Source organism: Danio rerio, chromosome 5, assembly GCF_052040795.2.
Source record: "Danio rerio strain M-AB ecotype USA chromosome 5, GRCz13ab, whole genome shotgun sequence".
Taxonomy (NCBI): domain Eukaryota; kingdom Metazoa; phylum Chordata; class Actinopteri; order Cypriniformes; family Danionidae; genus Danio; species Danio rerio.
The window spans coordinates 20,767,049-20,785,563 of record NC_141025.1 but is presented as its reverse complement, the minus strand read 5'-3'; the positions used below and the strand labels follow the sequence as shown (position 1 = coordinate 20,785,563).

General features: G+C 33.7%; 1 protein-coding gene across 3 annotated transcripts in view; it reads left to right on the top strand.

Annotated features, from left to right (window-relative positions):
* The first annotated feature begins 2,093 nt into the window (after positions 1-2,093).
* trpv4 (transient receptor potential cation channel, subfamily V, member 4) overlaps positions 2,094-18,515 on the top strand; it is a 55,395-nt gene continuing 38,973 nt past the window's right edge. The window contains exons 1-3 of one of the 3 annotated variants that reach the window (XM_087252081.1): positions 2,094-2,308; positions 11,618-11,717; positions 15,128-15,528. In XM_087252081.1, coding sequence (XP_087108207.1) covers positions 11,709-11,717; positions 15,128-15,528 — 410 coding nt within the window. In that variant the 5' untranslated portion in view covers positions 2,094-2,308; positions 11,618-11,708. 3 annotated transcript variants of the gene reach the window in all.

Genomic DNA, 18,515 nt, shown 5'->3' with positions numbered 1-18,515 from the left:
TTTGTGTGCTGTAAAAGTAGTCCTGGTAATCAGTTTATGTCAGTGTGTGTAATCCACTGAATGAGGAACAGGTGCATGTGAGCAGTGCATGATTGGAGCTTGTGGTCCATGTAATGGCTAATTTGTAATCAGTTAGCGATCTGCAGCCCTTAGATAGCTGATAATCATAACAATTTTTTACCAGGATAATCCTACCATATACAAGGATACTCTTCTTCCAGGTAATCTTGGCCAAAATGGCCGAAAAAACAAACAAACAACAAAAGGTTTTATTTTTATTTTATTTAAAAAATAATATACAGTATAAGTCAGAATTATTAGCCCCTTCGATTTTTTTCTTCTTTTTAAAATATGTTCCAAAAGATATTTAACAGAGCAAGGACATTTTCACAGTATGTCTGATAATATTTTTTCTTCTGGAGAAAGTCTTATTTGTTTTTTTTCCGGCTAGAATAAAAGCAGTTTTGGATTTTTTTATGTACCATTTCAGGGACAAAATTATTAGCCCCTTTAAGCTATATATTTTTTCTCGTAATCTACAGAACAAACCACTGTTATACAATAACTTGCCTAATTACCCTAACCTGCCTAGTTAACTTAATTAACCTAGTTAAGCCTTTAAATGTCACTTTAAGCTGTATAGAAGTGTCTCAAAATATCTAGTAAAATATTATATACTGTCATCATGGTAAAGAAAAAATAAATCAGTTATTAGAAATGAGTTATTAAAATTATTATGTTAAGAAATGTGTTGAAATAATCTTCTCTTAAACAGAAATTGGGGAAAAAATAAACAAGCGGTCTAATAATTAAGGGGGGCTAATATTTCTGACTTCAACTGTATATACAACAATGAAAATAATAAAAAATAAATAAATCGTGTAAGATTACCCCCCAGAATCAGCAGTTTCTAATTGTAAGTTAGCATTGTTTCTAGTGTTGTTGATGTTATATTTAGGAGGGCTTTTATTTCATATTTCATATATTGAGATTGCACATTTAAAAAAAGTCTTAGAGAGAAATAATGAAATGTACATTAATATTGCAGTTGTTATGACATATCTTTGCTTAAAATATGGGCAATTAGATATATACATTTTCCATATGTCCTAGAATAATGTTACTGTTCAGACAAATCTCTGGTATTTGAGTTTTTCCTTGTCATCATTTGTTATTTAATTATTAAATAAATATGAAAATAAAATAATAAAAAATATAATAAAATAATAGTTAAAATATTACATAAGTATTGCTATATTATTATAATACATGTATAATAATGATACCAAATGCATCTAATACATTCCATAAAAGTTTATAAAAGAGCAAACTTACACCTGTTTTATTCTTTGCAATAGTATGCAAATTTGGGCATAACTAAATTAGCAAATGTTGTTTTTTTAATTCCTACATGCAATATCATTCGAAACATGCCAAACTTAAATATTCTGCATTTCTATCGTCTTTCTTTCTCCCTATAATAACTTTAGAGTAAAATAAATATTAGGAGTGCGCCATTTTTTCAGGTGAACACCAGAGGGCGTCCTTTCCAATATTTCACTGCCCGTAGACGCGCTACAAAGCATTGAGATTTCAGGTAAATTAGCCAAACCGGTTTTACCTGTTATGATACTTGTATTATTTTTCACAATACATGTGGTTGCGTGTTTGTCTAAATATTATAAAACAATGTTATATTACCTAAGCTTTATGGCACGCACGACTACATTTCCGTTACTTTTACTCACTTTAAAAGCACAGCAAAAACATTTAACACTTTAGCGCGTTAGGAGGATAACATATTACGCTAGAAGTTTTTTGTTATAGAGCCAATTTTAAGATGTTCCCAAGCGTTAAAATGAGAAAAGTGTATATATTTAGTTATAACTTTTGTTTGTTTACACGACAGAAGCCCAAAGGTTGACTAGTTAGCCTAAGGCTTCAGAAGAATAGCAAGTCAGACGGGGGATGTGTTGTTATTTGGCTACTACAAGTCTTCAAATGTAAAACCTGAGCTCAGCCTCTGTCTAAATGAATTGGTAGTCCAGTCCACACCCATACTGCTCCTTTCTCCAGGTCTACGTTCAGTGGGCGGTGTGGAAATCTAAACTCCGCTGCTGCAGTCGCTCTGTCTGTCTGCCTGATCACACGCTCTATTTGAAAGATGAAGACTTTTACAAAGTTTCCTGAAAAAGCTGTACGGATACCACCTGAACTATGAGTGTGCTAATCCGACTTCGTAAACGGAGTAACTAATACTCATTCTACGAGAAAGAAGAAACGTCTAACAGGAATTGTGTCTGTATTGGTAAGTGATTTTTCCAATGGGGTTTCAATGTTGAACGAGTAAAAGCTTTCAAATCCAAGTAGAACAGTTTAAACAGTAGAAGAAAAAGTTTTTTTTTTTTCCACGTTAAACCATTCCTTCTGAACATTTGTTTGTGTTACAGTAGCTACTTATTTTGCAAACATTTCGCCAAGGGGTGTATTGTTGACATTTTAGCATTTCACCCTCATTACCCTTCATACTTGTAATTTACACTATGAAGGTACAAACACCACTGTGATTGAAGGGCATCTTTTTTCATTGAAACCCCTTCTTTTAATTCCTCTGTCATCATCAAGACAATCTTTGCTATTAGGCCTATATTGAGGTAAAGTTGGGTATTTTGGAACAGTGACAACTTGTGGTTTACTGTTCTTAATTCGGTTCGAAGAGCATGTAAGTTTGACTTCAAAACTGTATTAGCACTATTTAATTAATTGTCAGTGGTTGGCTGCTGATTTACCTATTTAGAATTTGCAACTAATACTTTTCTGAAATTATAGGCTATCATTTTAGGAAAGTTACGAATGTAAAACCAACTTAACTAAATGAAAGCCACTGATGTTATCAAAGTTACAAAATGAACCTGTATCTATAAAATAATAATAAATTCACTAATTGAGAACTCTTTTGTGATCATTTTATTGAATCAAAACCTTTGGTACTATTATTGGCACTGATCTTGGTAAAGCAATCCAAAGTCAATATATGACATTTTTATTATTATAAATGATTTTGGTCACATATAGTTATGGCTAATGCACAGTGGGTTAAAAAACTCCTGAATGTCCTCTTGCAACTGTACATGATTATTTCCAAATCTCAGTGTTGTCTTTATCAATTAATCCTGGTTTGGTTTTACACGCACAGATATGTCGATCAAGCTTATGTATTAGCTTCTTATCAAAGTTTCATTTATTTATTTATTTTTTATATTTTGTTTTATTTGACATTGATAAGATATTCAACAAAATAGTACATTACCAATAAAAGAAGAATAAATAGTACAGAAAAATTGACAATGATTACTACAAATAGTTATATATTTAGTCCGATTGGTTCATAGCCGTTATTCTGCCAGTAACAGCACTAGTACCGAACGGCTCTTCACCCTTCTCTCTTGTGTTTTACTCCACCTACGTAAAGCAACAAGCAGAGGACACTTTACAGTTTGACAAATATTGCCGCTGTTGGACAACATAATGTACTTTTGAGGCTTTTTAGTCAAGAATGTAGTTGTTTAGATTGCAACTATGCAGTTTATTTATAAGGATAGTGCCTATTTTAAAATATTTATAATTTCTGAGAGACACCGCATCGTGCTGTCATACTGAGCAAAGATGATAGATGTTGTTCATCCACAAGAAGACGACAGAGACCACATAACAAGCCCTTAAAGGAGAAAAAATACAGTGTAATTTTAAACTACAGCTGATCAAATTATTATTAAACAGGTAAATTATATTCTATGTTGATTTTTCTGTTTTGTACGTTGTAGTGCTGTATTTATACCATCTAACTGTAGTGAAATGAGAGTGAGATGGGACTCGCATATCAGGAATATGTGTTGGCAGAAAGAAAGAAGAAATGTCTGCATGTATTTAGCGCTTTTCCTTATCGCAAACACAACAGCAATCTGGCAGTGATTGCGCTGCTTATTTCAGGGTTAATTATTGTGACATCCTGATTGCAACAGAGAAATACTGTAGACTGTAATAAACTGTAATACTGTAGGGAGATATCTCTGTAGATTGATGGCATTTCATGTCACATTCAGCCTTATAGTCTAAAATTGTGAGCAAAATCACTTGTTTTGTCATCACTTTAGACTTTATGCTGGAGAATCGTTCAAATACTAGCTATAAAGAGAAGTTTGTGAATTAGTGCCGGCTTCTGCTATTCTGACGTCAGCTGCAGATGTGAATGAATGGTGGAAGAAAGTAGTTCCTAATAAAAAAAGGTTTTTAGACTCTCTGTGTTTAATTTTTTTTTTATATACACAATTATGCCATCGTTGTATAAACGCAATATCACACTCATCACAGTGCGATATGGCTGTATAGTATCAATGGTGGGATGCCAAGGCACGCTAACGCATGCCTCCCACCAGTGCCGATATACAGCCACATCGCACGTCTTCGAGTGTGACATAGCTTAAATACATACTGTATACACACAACATATGTTCAACTTATAAACAAGAGATGACAATACTCTCATTTTTACAAAGCCAGTGTCATGAATATATAGCTTAGAAATTAAGGATGAAGATATACAAACTTAAAATGCTAAATTCCCAAGAGTCTTAAAAAAAGTCCCCATGTGGTTTCGGCTTTTTTTTTCTGTAAAGTTTTAAGATGTAGTTGTTCCATTTGAATGATATAAAGCAACTCATTCAGCCATCTCTAATAATGGGAAGCCTTTGAAGATTTTCATTTAAGTAAAATCATCTTTTTAGCTGTAATCATGCCAAACATCAGGGCTTGCTGTTGGGTTAATGGAAAGGTGTCCATTATATTATTAGAATATGCAAAAATAGCCATGTAGTCAGGTTGGATATTGGTTCCATAAACACTGAAAAACAATAAAAAAAAAATTGGACCACAACTCATAAAGAACAGGACAAAACCAAAATAAATGTGGCAAAGTCCCTTATGCCCCACCACACATTTAGGATATAAATAGGGAAATACTTTACCCATACCTGCCAACACTCCCATTTTTCCTGGGAGTCTCCTGTATTTAAGACCTGCCACCCTCCCGTTTTGTTGTTTCTCCCGGAAAACTCCAGTAATCTCACCCCTGGATCGCCGAGTTTGGTATAGTATAGTTACCTGGCTGTGTTATTCAGACACCTCACCCTTAACATCCCAAATCCCCTTTCCCCTGTCTCCATGATTTTCAGAGACAAATGTTGGCAGGTATGATTTTGAGTAATCTGGTTTTAGAGAAGATGTAAAACTTTCTTTACAAAGTTAAAAGTCTATCAGACCTCACATGAGCTTAGAACTGTTTGGACAGTCCGCAGAACTAGCACTGGACACTCTCTGAATCATCTTCATGTTTTCCCACAACCTCATCTCTAGTGAGATCACAGCTGTTTGGCTCTTTGGAGACCCTGTGACATAAAAAAGGAAGTCCAGATCATCCTCTGGGGCTACAGAGATGGAGTCATTTCCAGCTGTCATTTAATGCTGTTTTTATGTAGATAGGCTTGATATTTTCTCCATCTGTTATATTTCAAGTTGGATCTCCAGGTTACGTGTTCTGATGCACCATCCAATTCCCAAAGCACAGTAAAGATGACCCAGGCCATCGCTCTCCCTTGTTATCGGAGCTTATCAAACCCTTTCCACTGTTCTGCTTTCACTCTCTGCAGTGATAATGGACTGTATTGGAGCCGGGTCAGAGCAGAGGTACTGCTGTAGTCAGTATTTGGACAGTGGAGGATTGTGTGAGATTTTCCACCACCCGCTTAAGCAAACATGAGGGGCAGATGAACTGAAGTGCAGAGAGAAACAGCTCTGGCTTCAGTGCTCTTCCACAAGAAGCATGGAGTTTCATTTATTATATTTTATTTTTGAAGAGGCTACATGTAGTATTCAGAAACGCTTGTTTATCGACACTGGTCATTAGCAAGGTTGTAATGGTTTTGGATTTATCATTATTTTTAGTTTTTATTTTGTTTTGTCTTTTTGTTTTCAAATTCAGTTAGTTTTAATTAGTTTTTAGAGGTAGACTTACTTGTTTTTATATTTTGAAATTGCTTAGTTTTAGTTTAGTTTTTATAAGTTTTAGTATTAGTTTTAGTTTTCATTTTTTAGTTTTGTTGTTTTTAATAAATTTGAAAGATAAAGATACATTTTTGAAATGTGTTCAGAGAAACCATACCATCTACCCATCCTCAAATTCAAATGCAACAAATAAATAATTTTAAGTGTCTGCTCGGGTCGTATTTAATATTGTCACTGTGTTGCTGTCATGTCCAGTTGTTTTTTTTCCGCAAAAGCAACAGCAAGGACTGACTGGAGGGGGACTGGCTTGATCTGGCCAATGGCTTCTGGATTACAGACTGTGAGGTGCCGTAAACACCTCGCGTATGCGTAAAACTGGCAGTGCGAAGTAAATATATTTATTCTAAATGGCTTATGTATTAAATATATTTACACAAATGAAAACGAAGGATAAATTGTTAGAAATTTTGTTAGAAAAACAGTGAACAGTTAACTAAAAACAGTTTATCTTTGCATAGGTAAAAAAGTGGTTGAAACCGAATAAATGTAAAAAATAAATAAATGAATGTAACAAAAGCATTTACATTGACACATTAATTTAAAAAACAAATAAACAAACAAAAAATATATATGTATAAATATCTTAGTGGTGTGCTGTTATTGGCGTTAACATGTGGCGTTAACGCGAGACTCTTAACGCGCAAAACAAAAAATAGCGATGTTAATCTGTTCTCAAAGTTGAGTTGGGAGCTGGGTCTTTACTATGCAAGCTATGATAACTTTCACCTTGATATTATAGCTCGGATGTATACCTAACAGGTGAGGCGTCTGACAAAATGGTGTCCTTCTGAATCAAATCAGCAGGATGCCTTTCTTTATCTTTTACTTACTTCGAAGACACTACTGACTATGCTTACATGGACATCTGTAATCTAGTTATTTGACAACAATATAATTGAGGTGTTTATGTGAAGTGCTTTCATGTAAGAGTTTCCTGTAATTTTGGGTGACTTTTACTGCAGTTTCCCTTTAACTCATGAACATTTCATGCATGTCCCCGTGACAAACTGGAATATTAGACGCAAATAAGGAGTGTTATGGAGTTAAATAACGCACGTCAAATGGAAAGAAAAAAACATACATTTCGCGTGACAGGTGTGTTTGTGTGTGTGTGCGCGCTTGCGATCCTTTACTGACAGCTGCATGTGTAGATCTTGTAGGAAAATATGGCAAAAAGTCCTACATGACAGTTATAGTTTGATTGCGGTGTTTACTTCAATAATGCCACTAATATCTGCATACTCTACATTTCTTTATTCCATTTCTGATTAGTTCAGTTTTGACTTTAGTAAGATTAGTAAGATGTAGATTAAATCCAAGATTACAGTGAGAATAATCTAGATAAAAAAGTTAATCTATGCCCACCTATATATATATATATATATATATATATATATATATATATATATATATATATATATATATATATATATATATATATATATATATAAATATATATATAAATATATATTAATATTATTATATTATTATTTTTATTTATTTATTTATTTTTTACTCTGCCTTTCAAAATCTAGTTTTGTGTGTTGTCCAGATTGCAGATCAGGCTGAAAAATTGTGCCAAATTGTTTGAGAATTTGACAGCAGTAATTGTAACACAAGCAGAAATGTGTTTGTTATTACTCTTAAACGTCCTCAGATGGACTTCTCAGAGTAATCTGGAATATCTCAAACGTGCCTGAACAGGACCAGTGGTTGCTCTTGTGGTGATGACCTCACGATCTGAAAAACTGGAACCTGCAAGCTGACATTACTCTCCCAGATTGACCAAATATGAGCTGTCTGCATGTATTTAAAGGAATGCTTTACATACAGCTGTATTCTTGCAATCAAATGCTAACCTTAAATCTCATGTAATTTTAATTTAATTTTCCATATTTTACTTATTTCAGCTTAAGCAGTTAATAAAATAAGTAATAGGTAACCAGTGATTTGTTAAAGAGTGCACAGCTGTACAGTGGGTGGCATGTTCTCCTCACATAAGAAGGTTGCTGGTTCGAGCCTCGGCTGGGTCAGATGGTGTTTCTGTGTGGAGTTTGCATGTTCTCTCCCCGTGTTGGCGTGGGTTTCCTCCAGGTGCTCCAATTTCCCCCTCAAGTAATTGTCTGCAGTGTGTGTGTGAATGAGTGTGCATGGATGTTTCCCAGTGATGGGTTGCAGTTGGAAGGAAAAAATGAATGGGATTTCTAAAGACTTTAGGCCAGTGGCATCAATCCTGGTGCATTGTGTCTTAATGTGTCAAATTTAAAACTACATCATTTAGACATCTTTAAATTATTTATGGTAGTGTAGGTCAGATTTCAGTTGGTTAGTTAGTTGGTTTAACCTCAGTGGCTATCTTTGTGTCACAGTTCGCAAACTCTCTAGAGTCTAGACTGCATTAAAAAGAACACACTGTATAGAGTTGACGACACAATGATTAGCCTTGCTTTGAAATTGTTATTGATGTTTAACAGACCAAGGGAATGTTTCACAGTATTTATTACATATTTCATCTGGAGAGGGTCTCATTTCTTTTAGTTTGATAGAAATAAAATAATAAATAAATAAAAGTTGTATTCGTCCTCTAAAAATATATATATAAGCTCGAAAAATTATTCATACCCCTGGCAAATTCTGACCTAAAGTTACTTTCATTCAATCTGCAAGTTTTGCTTTGTTTTGAGCAGGAATGACACAGGCTTCTTCCAATAATTGAATGATGTAAGAGGCATCATTCTGAAAAAAAAAAAAGTTCCTATTTTATTTACATTTGAACAAATATGTGAACTCAGAATTTGCCTGAAGGGAAATTAATAATTTCAGGCTGTATATTTTCTTTCCTGGCTACAGAACAAACTCAAAGACTTGTCTATTTAACCTAAAACATTTTTTTAAAACATTTTCTGGATCACTAGAAATACAGAAAGGAAAACTAACCTCCTAAGTAATGTGAACGCTTTTGTTACTTAGAAATCTTTTTTATTTCTTTTTTTCTCACTTTGAAAACCAGTCTGCACTTTTTCTTACTTGGAATGTTTTACTTGTTTCTAGTCCATAAATCTAAAAATTCTTTAATCAAGAAGCATTTTCTAGACAAGGAAAAAAATATTGTCTTGTTTTCAGAAATAATGCATCAAAATTCAGTGAGTTTTTCTTGAAAACAAGTATAATAATCTGCCAAGAATTAGGTACAAAATTTTTTTTACATTTTTTTATTACTTCTTTGTCAATTTTTTTTGGTTGCTTCAAGGAAGAACTCGAATTATGACATAATAATTCTTGAAATAAGACAATATTTTTTCCTTATCAAGAAAATACTTCTTGGTTTAAGAATTTTTAGATATTTGGACTAGAAACGACAACAAAAATCTTAAGTAAGAAAATCATTTTGTGCAGTGAAATAGATTGACCCTGGTGCTGTTTTTGTTGTTGTTGCCATACTAGGTGCCTGACAGTCACTTGTTACAACATTAGTTGTGTGGAAAAACAGCAGTGTGAATATTCTATTAAAATATTTTGTTACTTGACTGAGTAAATGATGACCAATCGTTCACTAGGATGAACAGTTTTTTTTAAAGCAGCTCTGGAATTAAACGCTGCATCAGCATTAGTGGCTCTTTTGTGTCATCATCGTTCACTGCCTTGGGATTTCTAACTTAAATGAATGCAACAGAGGAATTTCCCCTTGATCTAATAAGAGAACAGGACAGAGCGACTGTGAGTCATGCCCTGTTCTGGGAAATGAGAGAATCATTTTCGGCCAAAGATAAATCCCTCAATGGATTGTGACATGCAGACAAAAGGGGTGCGTTTAGGTGTGTGTTGAGGAGATTTAAGGGATGAAGGGGTGTTTTTTGCCAGATGTGACCGTTTTTTAGTGAAGTTTTTAAAAGAAAATTGATTTAAGAGTGCAAAATATGCAACATAAGGTAAACACAGAACACAAAAAACAATAGAATAGAAACTAAAATAACAGGAAGGTGTATAAACCGCAATGACCAGAATAACATTGGTACTATTTAAATAGTACTTAGCATTCATTGTCATAGTAGTAATAAAAAATAATACTACTAAAGTTGCTGTTGGTGATGGCTGGATAGGCTTTTATGTGATTTTTGAATAGGTTTTTTATGTGATTATGAATCTTTCATTTTCTTTTTTTTTTTTGTGAAAGAAAAAGTGTGAAATGGTGTCATATTAAATAACATTCAACTATGGATACAATTTAGAGAGAGCTTGAATATTCTTGAATATTTATTAGGTCTAGGTTTGAGTAAAGTGTTGTTTACTTTATAAAGGTCTTTTAACATTTCTTTCATTCCTTCATTCATTTATTTTCTTTTTGACTTAGTCCCTTTATTAATCAGAGGTCACCACAGCGGAATGAACCGCCTACTTGTCCGGCACAGCAAATGCCATTCCAGCTGCAACCCATAACTGGGAAACACAAATACACACTTGCACACAATCACATACACTATGGCCAATTTAGCTTATTCAATTGACCTGTTCCACATGTCTTTGGAAATGTGAGGGAAACTGGAGCACCCGGAGAAAACCAATTGTTTCATATGTTGTCATTGAAAATTAGGGTTATTCCTGTAAGTTTGAATCTTGTTATAATGTCTTCTAAAATCTTGTGTAGATGTACAGTATATTTAAAAAAAAACATGGCACCTTTTTGTTTTTTATGCAAATGATTAATAATTGTTTTTAAAGAAATGTCATCAGTTTACAGAATAAAACATTTTTTTACGCACATTTAAAAAACGTTTGAACTGTAAATCCAGAGTGACTGACAATTTAATTGTCTCTTCCTTTTTTACATAACTTTATGTAACCCCAAATTATTTTATTTTATTTTATTTTATTTTATTTTATTTTATTTTATTTTATTTTATTTTATTTTATTTTATTTTATTTTATTTTATTTTATTTTATTTTATTTTATTTTTATTGGAAAGAAAATTGTAAAGAGGTTGTGACCACTCATGTAAGGTCAATAAAAATGTAATCACAAAAAAGTTAACGTTTATGTAATTTTATTTTGTATCATTTAATTTTGTTTAATCTTATTTTAACCTTTTGATTTCATTTCATTTAAATTAATTTAATTTCGTTTTTTATCATTGTTTTTTATTTATTTTAATAATTCACAGTTCAGAGCACATCTAACAAATTCAAATACAAAGCTACAACAGGGTGGAGCAGAAAACAGTAAACCAGGAGAGACAAAACCACAGCCGACAAATGATCTCTAAGAACTGCTTGTGGGCTGGCAAGATATCCAAATGAGTTTATGTGCTGACAGAATAGTTATACATGAACGGGAAATATGAACCAGGTGTACAAGACTGAATGATTTCAGAAGCCTTTGGGAATATTAAGGAGGACCGGGTCAGCAGACATAGATCTTACAACATCTTTCTTGCTGAGAACCAGTTTGACATTTGTGTTCTGTAAACAACACTGACTTGCTTTTTTCCTTTCTCCCTAGCTCTCTCTGGCCTCTTGCAGACCCTCAGACAACTTCCGTTTCCCCTGAGGAGAAATTTGATATTGGGAAAGTGCACATAGCAGTTAAAGCAATGACTGACGTAAGTAGCTATAATAATTGCCAAAACAATGGTATGATTAACATGTCATGAAGTGTTTAAGAAGCGCAGAACATCTAAACAAAACAATATAACAAGTCTTTCTTAAAGCTATCTTTGGTTTTTCACTGCAAAAATGTCTTGGAATATTGTTTAAGGCTTTCAGAAAGTCAGAAATGCTTTTGGTTAGCACACCAAAATTACAGCAGATGTTTGGTTAAAGATCTCACTGGAGATGCCAACTATTACGTACATACAACGTAAGAAGGAAGAAAAAGCCACTGGATTGTATTATTCAAAGTCATGAAAGTGTCTTTGAGCTCTTTGTGCTGTTACATCCAGCTTGTTCCCAACTGCAATTTAAAGAGGACCTCATACACTAATGCCTAGTTCAGACTGCGTGATTTTAGCCCCGATTTTGGCTCGCCGACAGGTTTTAAGAAATCGCAGACAAATGCCTGAAATCACAGGCAAATCGCTGCTCGTGCACGTGAGTGACAGTCACACAGTATGAAGTTTGTGTGAGTCGCCGATGCCTGTGAGATATTTGGCATGCTAAATATCTGGAGCTGTCGGCGATTCAAATCATGCCGTGTTAATTGAGTTTTGACTGAAAATAACATCAGCGATCGCCTACAGCCAATGAGAGAGCTGCATTCACTTGCGTGTGTGTGTGTGTATATACCTCCTGGAGGCCAGCGGGAGGCTGGGGGAGAAGTTAAAAGCGCTCTTTTTCGGTTTATTTGGACCCACGAAATGGAGGAAAAACTAGTGGAGGTTTAACAGGACTCAGGAGCAACCGTGTCTGTTTGACGTTTCATACAGTAAGAAATTTGTTTATTGGCAACGTTGAGGAGAAATGGCCAATTCCCTTTAAACCCAGGTGAGCAAATATGTACATTTTCTACCCCATTAAAGGCTTCTTTCTCATTATGTAGTTAATAACAAAATATATACTACGTGTTTTTGGCTGTGAGGCGTAGTTTGGACAAAGTTGTTGGCGATTCTTCCTATACTAAAGTCATGCAATGTGAAAGTCCCTGTCGCCGATCCATCTTGCAGTGTAAACAAATCAGCGATGAAACGCTAGCCCAGATAGTCATGCAGTGTGAAAACATCTGTGACACGACTTTGAAAATCATGCAGTCTGAACTCGGCATAAATTCATTCATAAAATCTGATAAAAACTCATAAATTGTTTTGTTAATTAGTTTCTTCAGGTCTCTAGTAGTAATAGAAAGCTACAAATTGGCTGGTAGTTACAGAAAGCTACAAATATATTCAAGGATCTGCTGGACAGATTCAGCTGGAGAGATGAACATTGCTGGAAAAGATGTCTTTCAGAAACCAAACAAATACTTCCAATTGGTCCAAAATTTCAGTCTGAAGAAATAGAAAGGCCAGGGTCACAAAGATGCTAACATGGTAAAAAAAAAAAACTACTCCAGATGCCTTTTTTTCTGTTATTCATCTTCATATTGGTTGTGCGTTCAGTAATAAAGGTTATCTCTGAGTTTATAGTCAGTGCAGATTGATTGTAGGATTTTTTTCCTGGCAATTGGATCGAGAGGCTAAAACCCACATCTCCTTATGCTTAGTATTTTTTCAATGTGTTAAAATCAACATTTAAAGGGATAGTTCATCTAGAAATAAAGGTTTGTTTTTAATTCACCCATCCTCATGTCATCTAAGCTGTAAAGTATGCAGAAGAACATTTAAAGAGAATATTTAGGTAAAACAGTGGTTTTTGGTGATTTAAAAAAAATCAAGACAAATGCATGATCTCAATCAGGAAGATTGATGTTTTACTGATTCCAAAATGTTTGATATTTGCATCTTTAAGCAGAGGGAGGCTTGTGTTTCAGACTGCCGTGTATATACCCTGGACTGTTTGCTGAGGTTGTTGATTAAAGACCAACCAATATAGTCGGTTTACTGATATTTTTTCTGATCATTAAAGCATCTTAACAATAATCGAAAATCAGTTTAGAAATATCAGTTTTCTGATACACACCAAACAGATTGAGAATTGTGCACAAGATTGTTGATGCAGGAAGCATCAGAGGGGCAAAGACAACATGCTTGCTTTGCTGGATTTATTATGCTTTATTTAGCACAACAGCCGTAATGTGCAAATGATGATGCATTACATAAATGCCTAATATGTAGATTATGCAACTTGACTTTAAGAAATAAAGATGATAAATAATAAAATAAAAATAAAAAATGGTGTCATTTTTTTCTTCATAGAATGATTGTTTTCTTCATAAAAGATCAATGTATAATCAGGAATCAAAGAAATTAATTTTGGTTTGCCTACATGTTTTTTTTTTTAATGTATTTTGTAAATCACCCAAAACTATTAAAATAAAAAAGTTGTCACCTGCATCATAGATGGCCTAAGAGTGATTAAATAAATCATGTAGTTCAACTTTTTTGGCATGAACTACAGTCTGTAATTCTTGGAAGCATTAATGTATTGTGTGATGTAATAAATAGTCATTTAAATGAACACGTTCCAAGTAAACTGATTGTCCTACAGCAGTGAAATCCACTTTGAGTAGTTTTGGTATGCTAATATTATGGTAACATTTTCCAGTTAGGTTGTATAAGTTAATGTTAGTCAGTGTATTTACTAACATGAACAATAGGCTAAATAATTACTGCATTTATTCATGTTTGTTAATGTTAGTTAATGGAAATGGAATGAAGTTGTTTGTTGTTAGTTCATGTTAACTCCCAGTGCATTAACTAATGTTAACAAGTATGAATTTAGATTTTAATCATGCATTAGTAAGTTTTGAAACACAAATAATAAATGCTTTACAGGATGTGTTTATTACTAATTCATGTTAGTAACTACATTAACTAACATTACCTAATGAAACCTTATTGGAAAGTGTGACCAGTATTATGAGCCAAATTTAGAAAAGCGAGCTAGTTCCTTTTAATAAGCATCTGTTTAAATATGTAATATTACTAGAGATAGTTGCCTAGCCACCATTTTGATTATTTTCCGTTTAAATTATTAGCTTCCTTAGATCCTTTTTACAGCACATTCACCTGTATTATGCTAAGTAATAATGTGGCTGGCTTAAGGCTGATAAAGAATATAAAATATGATATAAAAGATAAGATATGAAATATATGACACTAAAACTGCCAGAAAATTGTGGCAAGTTCTTTAAATCATTCACTCAAATGGTTTGTTTAAAAAGACTTCTTTGTAAAAGTAAAGTTTCCATGACTTTCTCAATGAATTCTTAGCAAAACAGATTCATTCAGCATTTTTCAGATACAAGTATTTAAATGATCAACTTCCGGAGATTCTGATTAGAGCACGTTCACCTGGACACATTCCAGAGTAATTGTTTTGTCTTGTGTTTAAAGTCTTTTTTTTGTCTTTCCAGCAGGGTTTCTCTGCTTCCACTCTACTGAAGCGCTATCGTCTGGCCATGACAGAGTCCTTGTCTGTCTCCTCACCACCAGACAATTCAGCTCAGGACTCTTCAGAGGCAGCAGATGGAGATCCCAACTTCCCCATGTCTTCAATGGCAGCGCTACTGGAAAATGATGATGTATCACAGCCAACTCATGATTTGCCTCGACCAGGACAACAGAACGACCAGAAGCAGAACATGCGGATTAGGTTCCCAGGACCCTTTAAAAAGGGGGTTCCTAACCCTATGGATCTTCTTGAGTCGGATTATACAGAGTATCCTAAACAAGCACCTATGGATTCCATGTTTGACTACGGCACATGCAGGCAGATCAACAACAATAAGAAAGGAAGACGGAAGAAGCTTCCGCGAGGGTGAGACACAGTCGATTCTGTGCTTATTAGTCCCTAGACTAGCAAAAATAAGTTGTTTGTAGGATTGTTTAGTCAACTAGCTATGATTGTTAAACTGACTTAAAAACGCAAGTTGACATTTAAGGAAGTTGGTCAGGAAGCTTGCCCATGCGTGCTGTTCCGATTCAGGAGTTGAAAACAAACATTTTAATAGAAATCAAGGCAGTACAGCATTACTAAACCAAAACTACAGATGTGCGATTCTATTCGATAACACCTCATATGGGAATTCAAGAACATGAAATAGCAGACAAACTAGCAATATAACCTTTAAATCGTAATGAAAGAAAATAGAATTGGGTCAACTACTTGGTTTAAAAGTTAATACAACTCAAAAAAAGTTATGCAGCAAATTGGCATTTAATTTTGAGTTGAGTCAACTTTTTATTTTTTACAGTGTGTATATATGTATGTGTATATGTATTTATTTATTTATTTTATTTATTATTATTATTATTATTATTATTATTATTTATTGATACTTTACATTTTTATAGCAATAATTTAAATATATTTTGCTAATTGTTAATGTGGCTGGTTTTAAGATATAGATTAAAATATATGACACTGAAATGGACAGAAAGTAGCAGCAAGTTCATCGAACCATTCATTCAAATGATTTGTTCTAAAGGACTTATTCGGAAAAAGAAAGTTTCTATGACTCTCTCAATTAATTTTTGTCAACAACCGATTCGTTCAGGATTTTTTTTTTTTGACATTTTTCTGAAATATTGTGATATTCTGGCTTTGTTCAGAAATATTTTTGTTGGCAGTGCAGGAAAAACTGACAATATTAATTTGTTTTGGGAAAACGAAACTCTTGGCCCTCTTTCTTGTATGATATTCCTTAACTATATTATAACAACTTTACATAACTATATCATATATATAAAATAATAACCCATAGCCCTACATTTATTTGAAAATGTAATTTTAAAGCATTAAATGATATATAAAAAGCATTTAATATACAATATAATATAATATAATTTATATAATACAACACAACACAATTACACATTTTACATCAGATGCAAATTGACTACTTAAGTTGCTTTGCTTAGAAGAGCAAGTAAGCCACGACTTCCACTGCCAAATAAAAATCCTCCATGTATAAACACTTACCTTCAGGAATCTTAAAACAGAGCGACATGTTGTTTATCGTCTGACCGTGTGACAGAGTGCAGACTGGAGTTTGAGTAACTCACTCATTACAATGCTCCACAATGATTAAAGCTGTTTTTATTAATGGTAAATATTTATATATTTAACACCTTTCTTAAAATACTTTATTTTACTGTTCGTTTTGATCGATACTGAGGACATTCTGCAGTCTGTAGTCGTTTCAATGAATGTTTTTAAAGTAATGTTTATGTTGAGGTCAGTTAGGGAGTCAGTTTTTCCTCAGTACAGAGACTTGTTTATGAATTTTTTTTTACTCTACTATGACTTGAGTGTTGTTCAGTACAGGTAGGGTGGTTCCAGGCTGTAATTGCATTCAAGCTGCTACTCCCTAGCGTTTTATTAAATTTGTGTTCACAGATTCATTTTTTTTGTTGTTGTTTAAAGGTGCACCAAGTGATGTATCTTTGAAAAAAAGCAAGGAATGATCATTAATAGACCACATATCATACACAATGGTAATTGAAGGTTATTTACTTAGAAAGGAATTAAAATAATCCCATAAAAGACGGCTAGACATGATATTATACTGTGAGTACTTTGTGTCTCCAGGAAGAATTGAACGTTTTTTAACATGTCTCAAAGTGAAAAATCATATATTATATTGTAATATAAAAATTGAAGTGTTTTTTGTATTTCCTCTCATTGATCTACAGCAGTGGTTCCCAAACTTTTTGCTGTGTGCATTCCTTTCTAATATTTAACACGTGTCAAGCACCCCTTTTTATGATCAAACTCCACATTTTTAACTACAATAACGAAATCCACATATTTTTGTGTACATAATTAAAAAAAAATAAAATAAAACACATGAATTAAATGGAGGAGCTTTTATGAAGTTGACAATTTTCACAGCGTCATTAGGTACAGACAAAATTCATCTGCCATGTTTTTCATCCCTAGAGCTTCTTGGTGGATGCTGCAATGTACCCAGTGCAACTTTTCGGATTTAAGCCACAGCTCTTTTGTGCCTCCTTGTTTCTTTTACAGCAGTTCCTCCCATTTTTCTTGAAAAATACTTGCAGGCATGTCTTGTGAGTGGCTGTGTCTTGTTTGTAAGTGCCGGATGATACAGTATATGAGGGCTTAAGACTGCTATTAGCTAAAACCTCACCACAGACTACACACTGCAGATATGGATTTTCTGCATCTCCAATCCATGTAAACCCGAAACCAATGTAACTGTCACTATATTTGCATTTCTTACTTGACGTTTTCTCACTCACTAGTATAGGCCTAATTCTCTTCATCAGTACATCTCTTCTGTATTTCTCTGTTCCCGTCTGTGCCTCTTTACCTCGTTCGTTATTCTTCGAGTCCTTATATTCAAGGACACTGCACATCTCCATAGAAGAGGCTGATGTAGATGGTTCATCTCAACTGCCACTTGACTTCTTTAAAGTGCCAGTTTTTAACCATTTTGATCAATATAGTAAGCGGAAAAAAAATTAAGAATGTACTATCACTTAGCGCCTAATTTGAAAGGGCGGGGCTATTGTAACGCAGACGTTAATTCGTGAGATGAGTGAGTGTGCATAGGTTGTAAATTACAATTTGTAATGTGATTATTTTATTGTTCACTCAGTGAATTTTTTTTTCTCTCTAAAATATGACATGTGAATTTTACCCAAGGTAAATTCAATTCAATTCAATTCAGCTTTATTTGTATAGGGCTTTACAATGTAGATTGTGTCAAAGCAGCTTCACATAAATGGTCATAGTAACTGGATCAGTTACTATTAAATGCATGAAAATAATAAAAGATA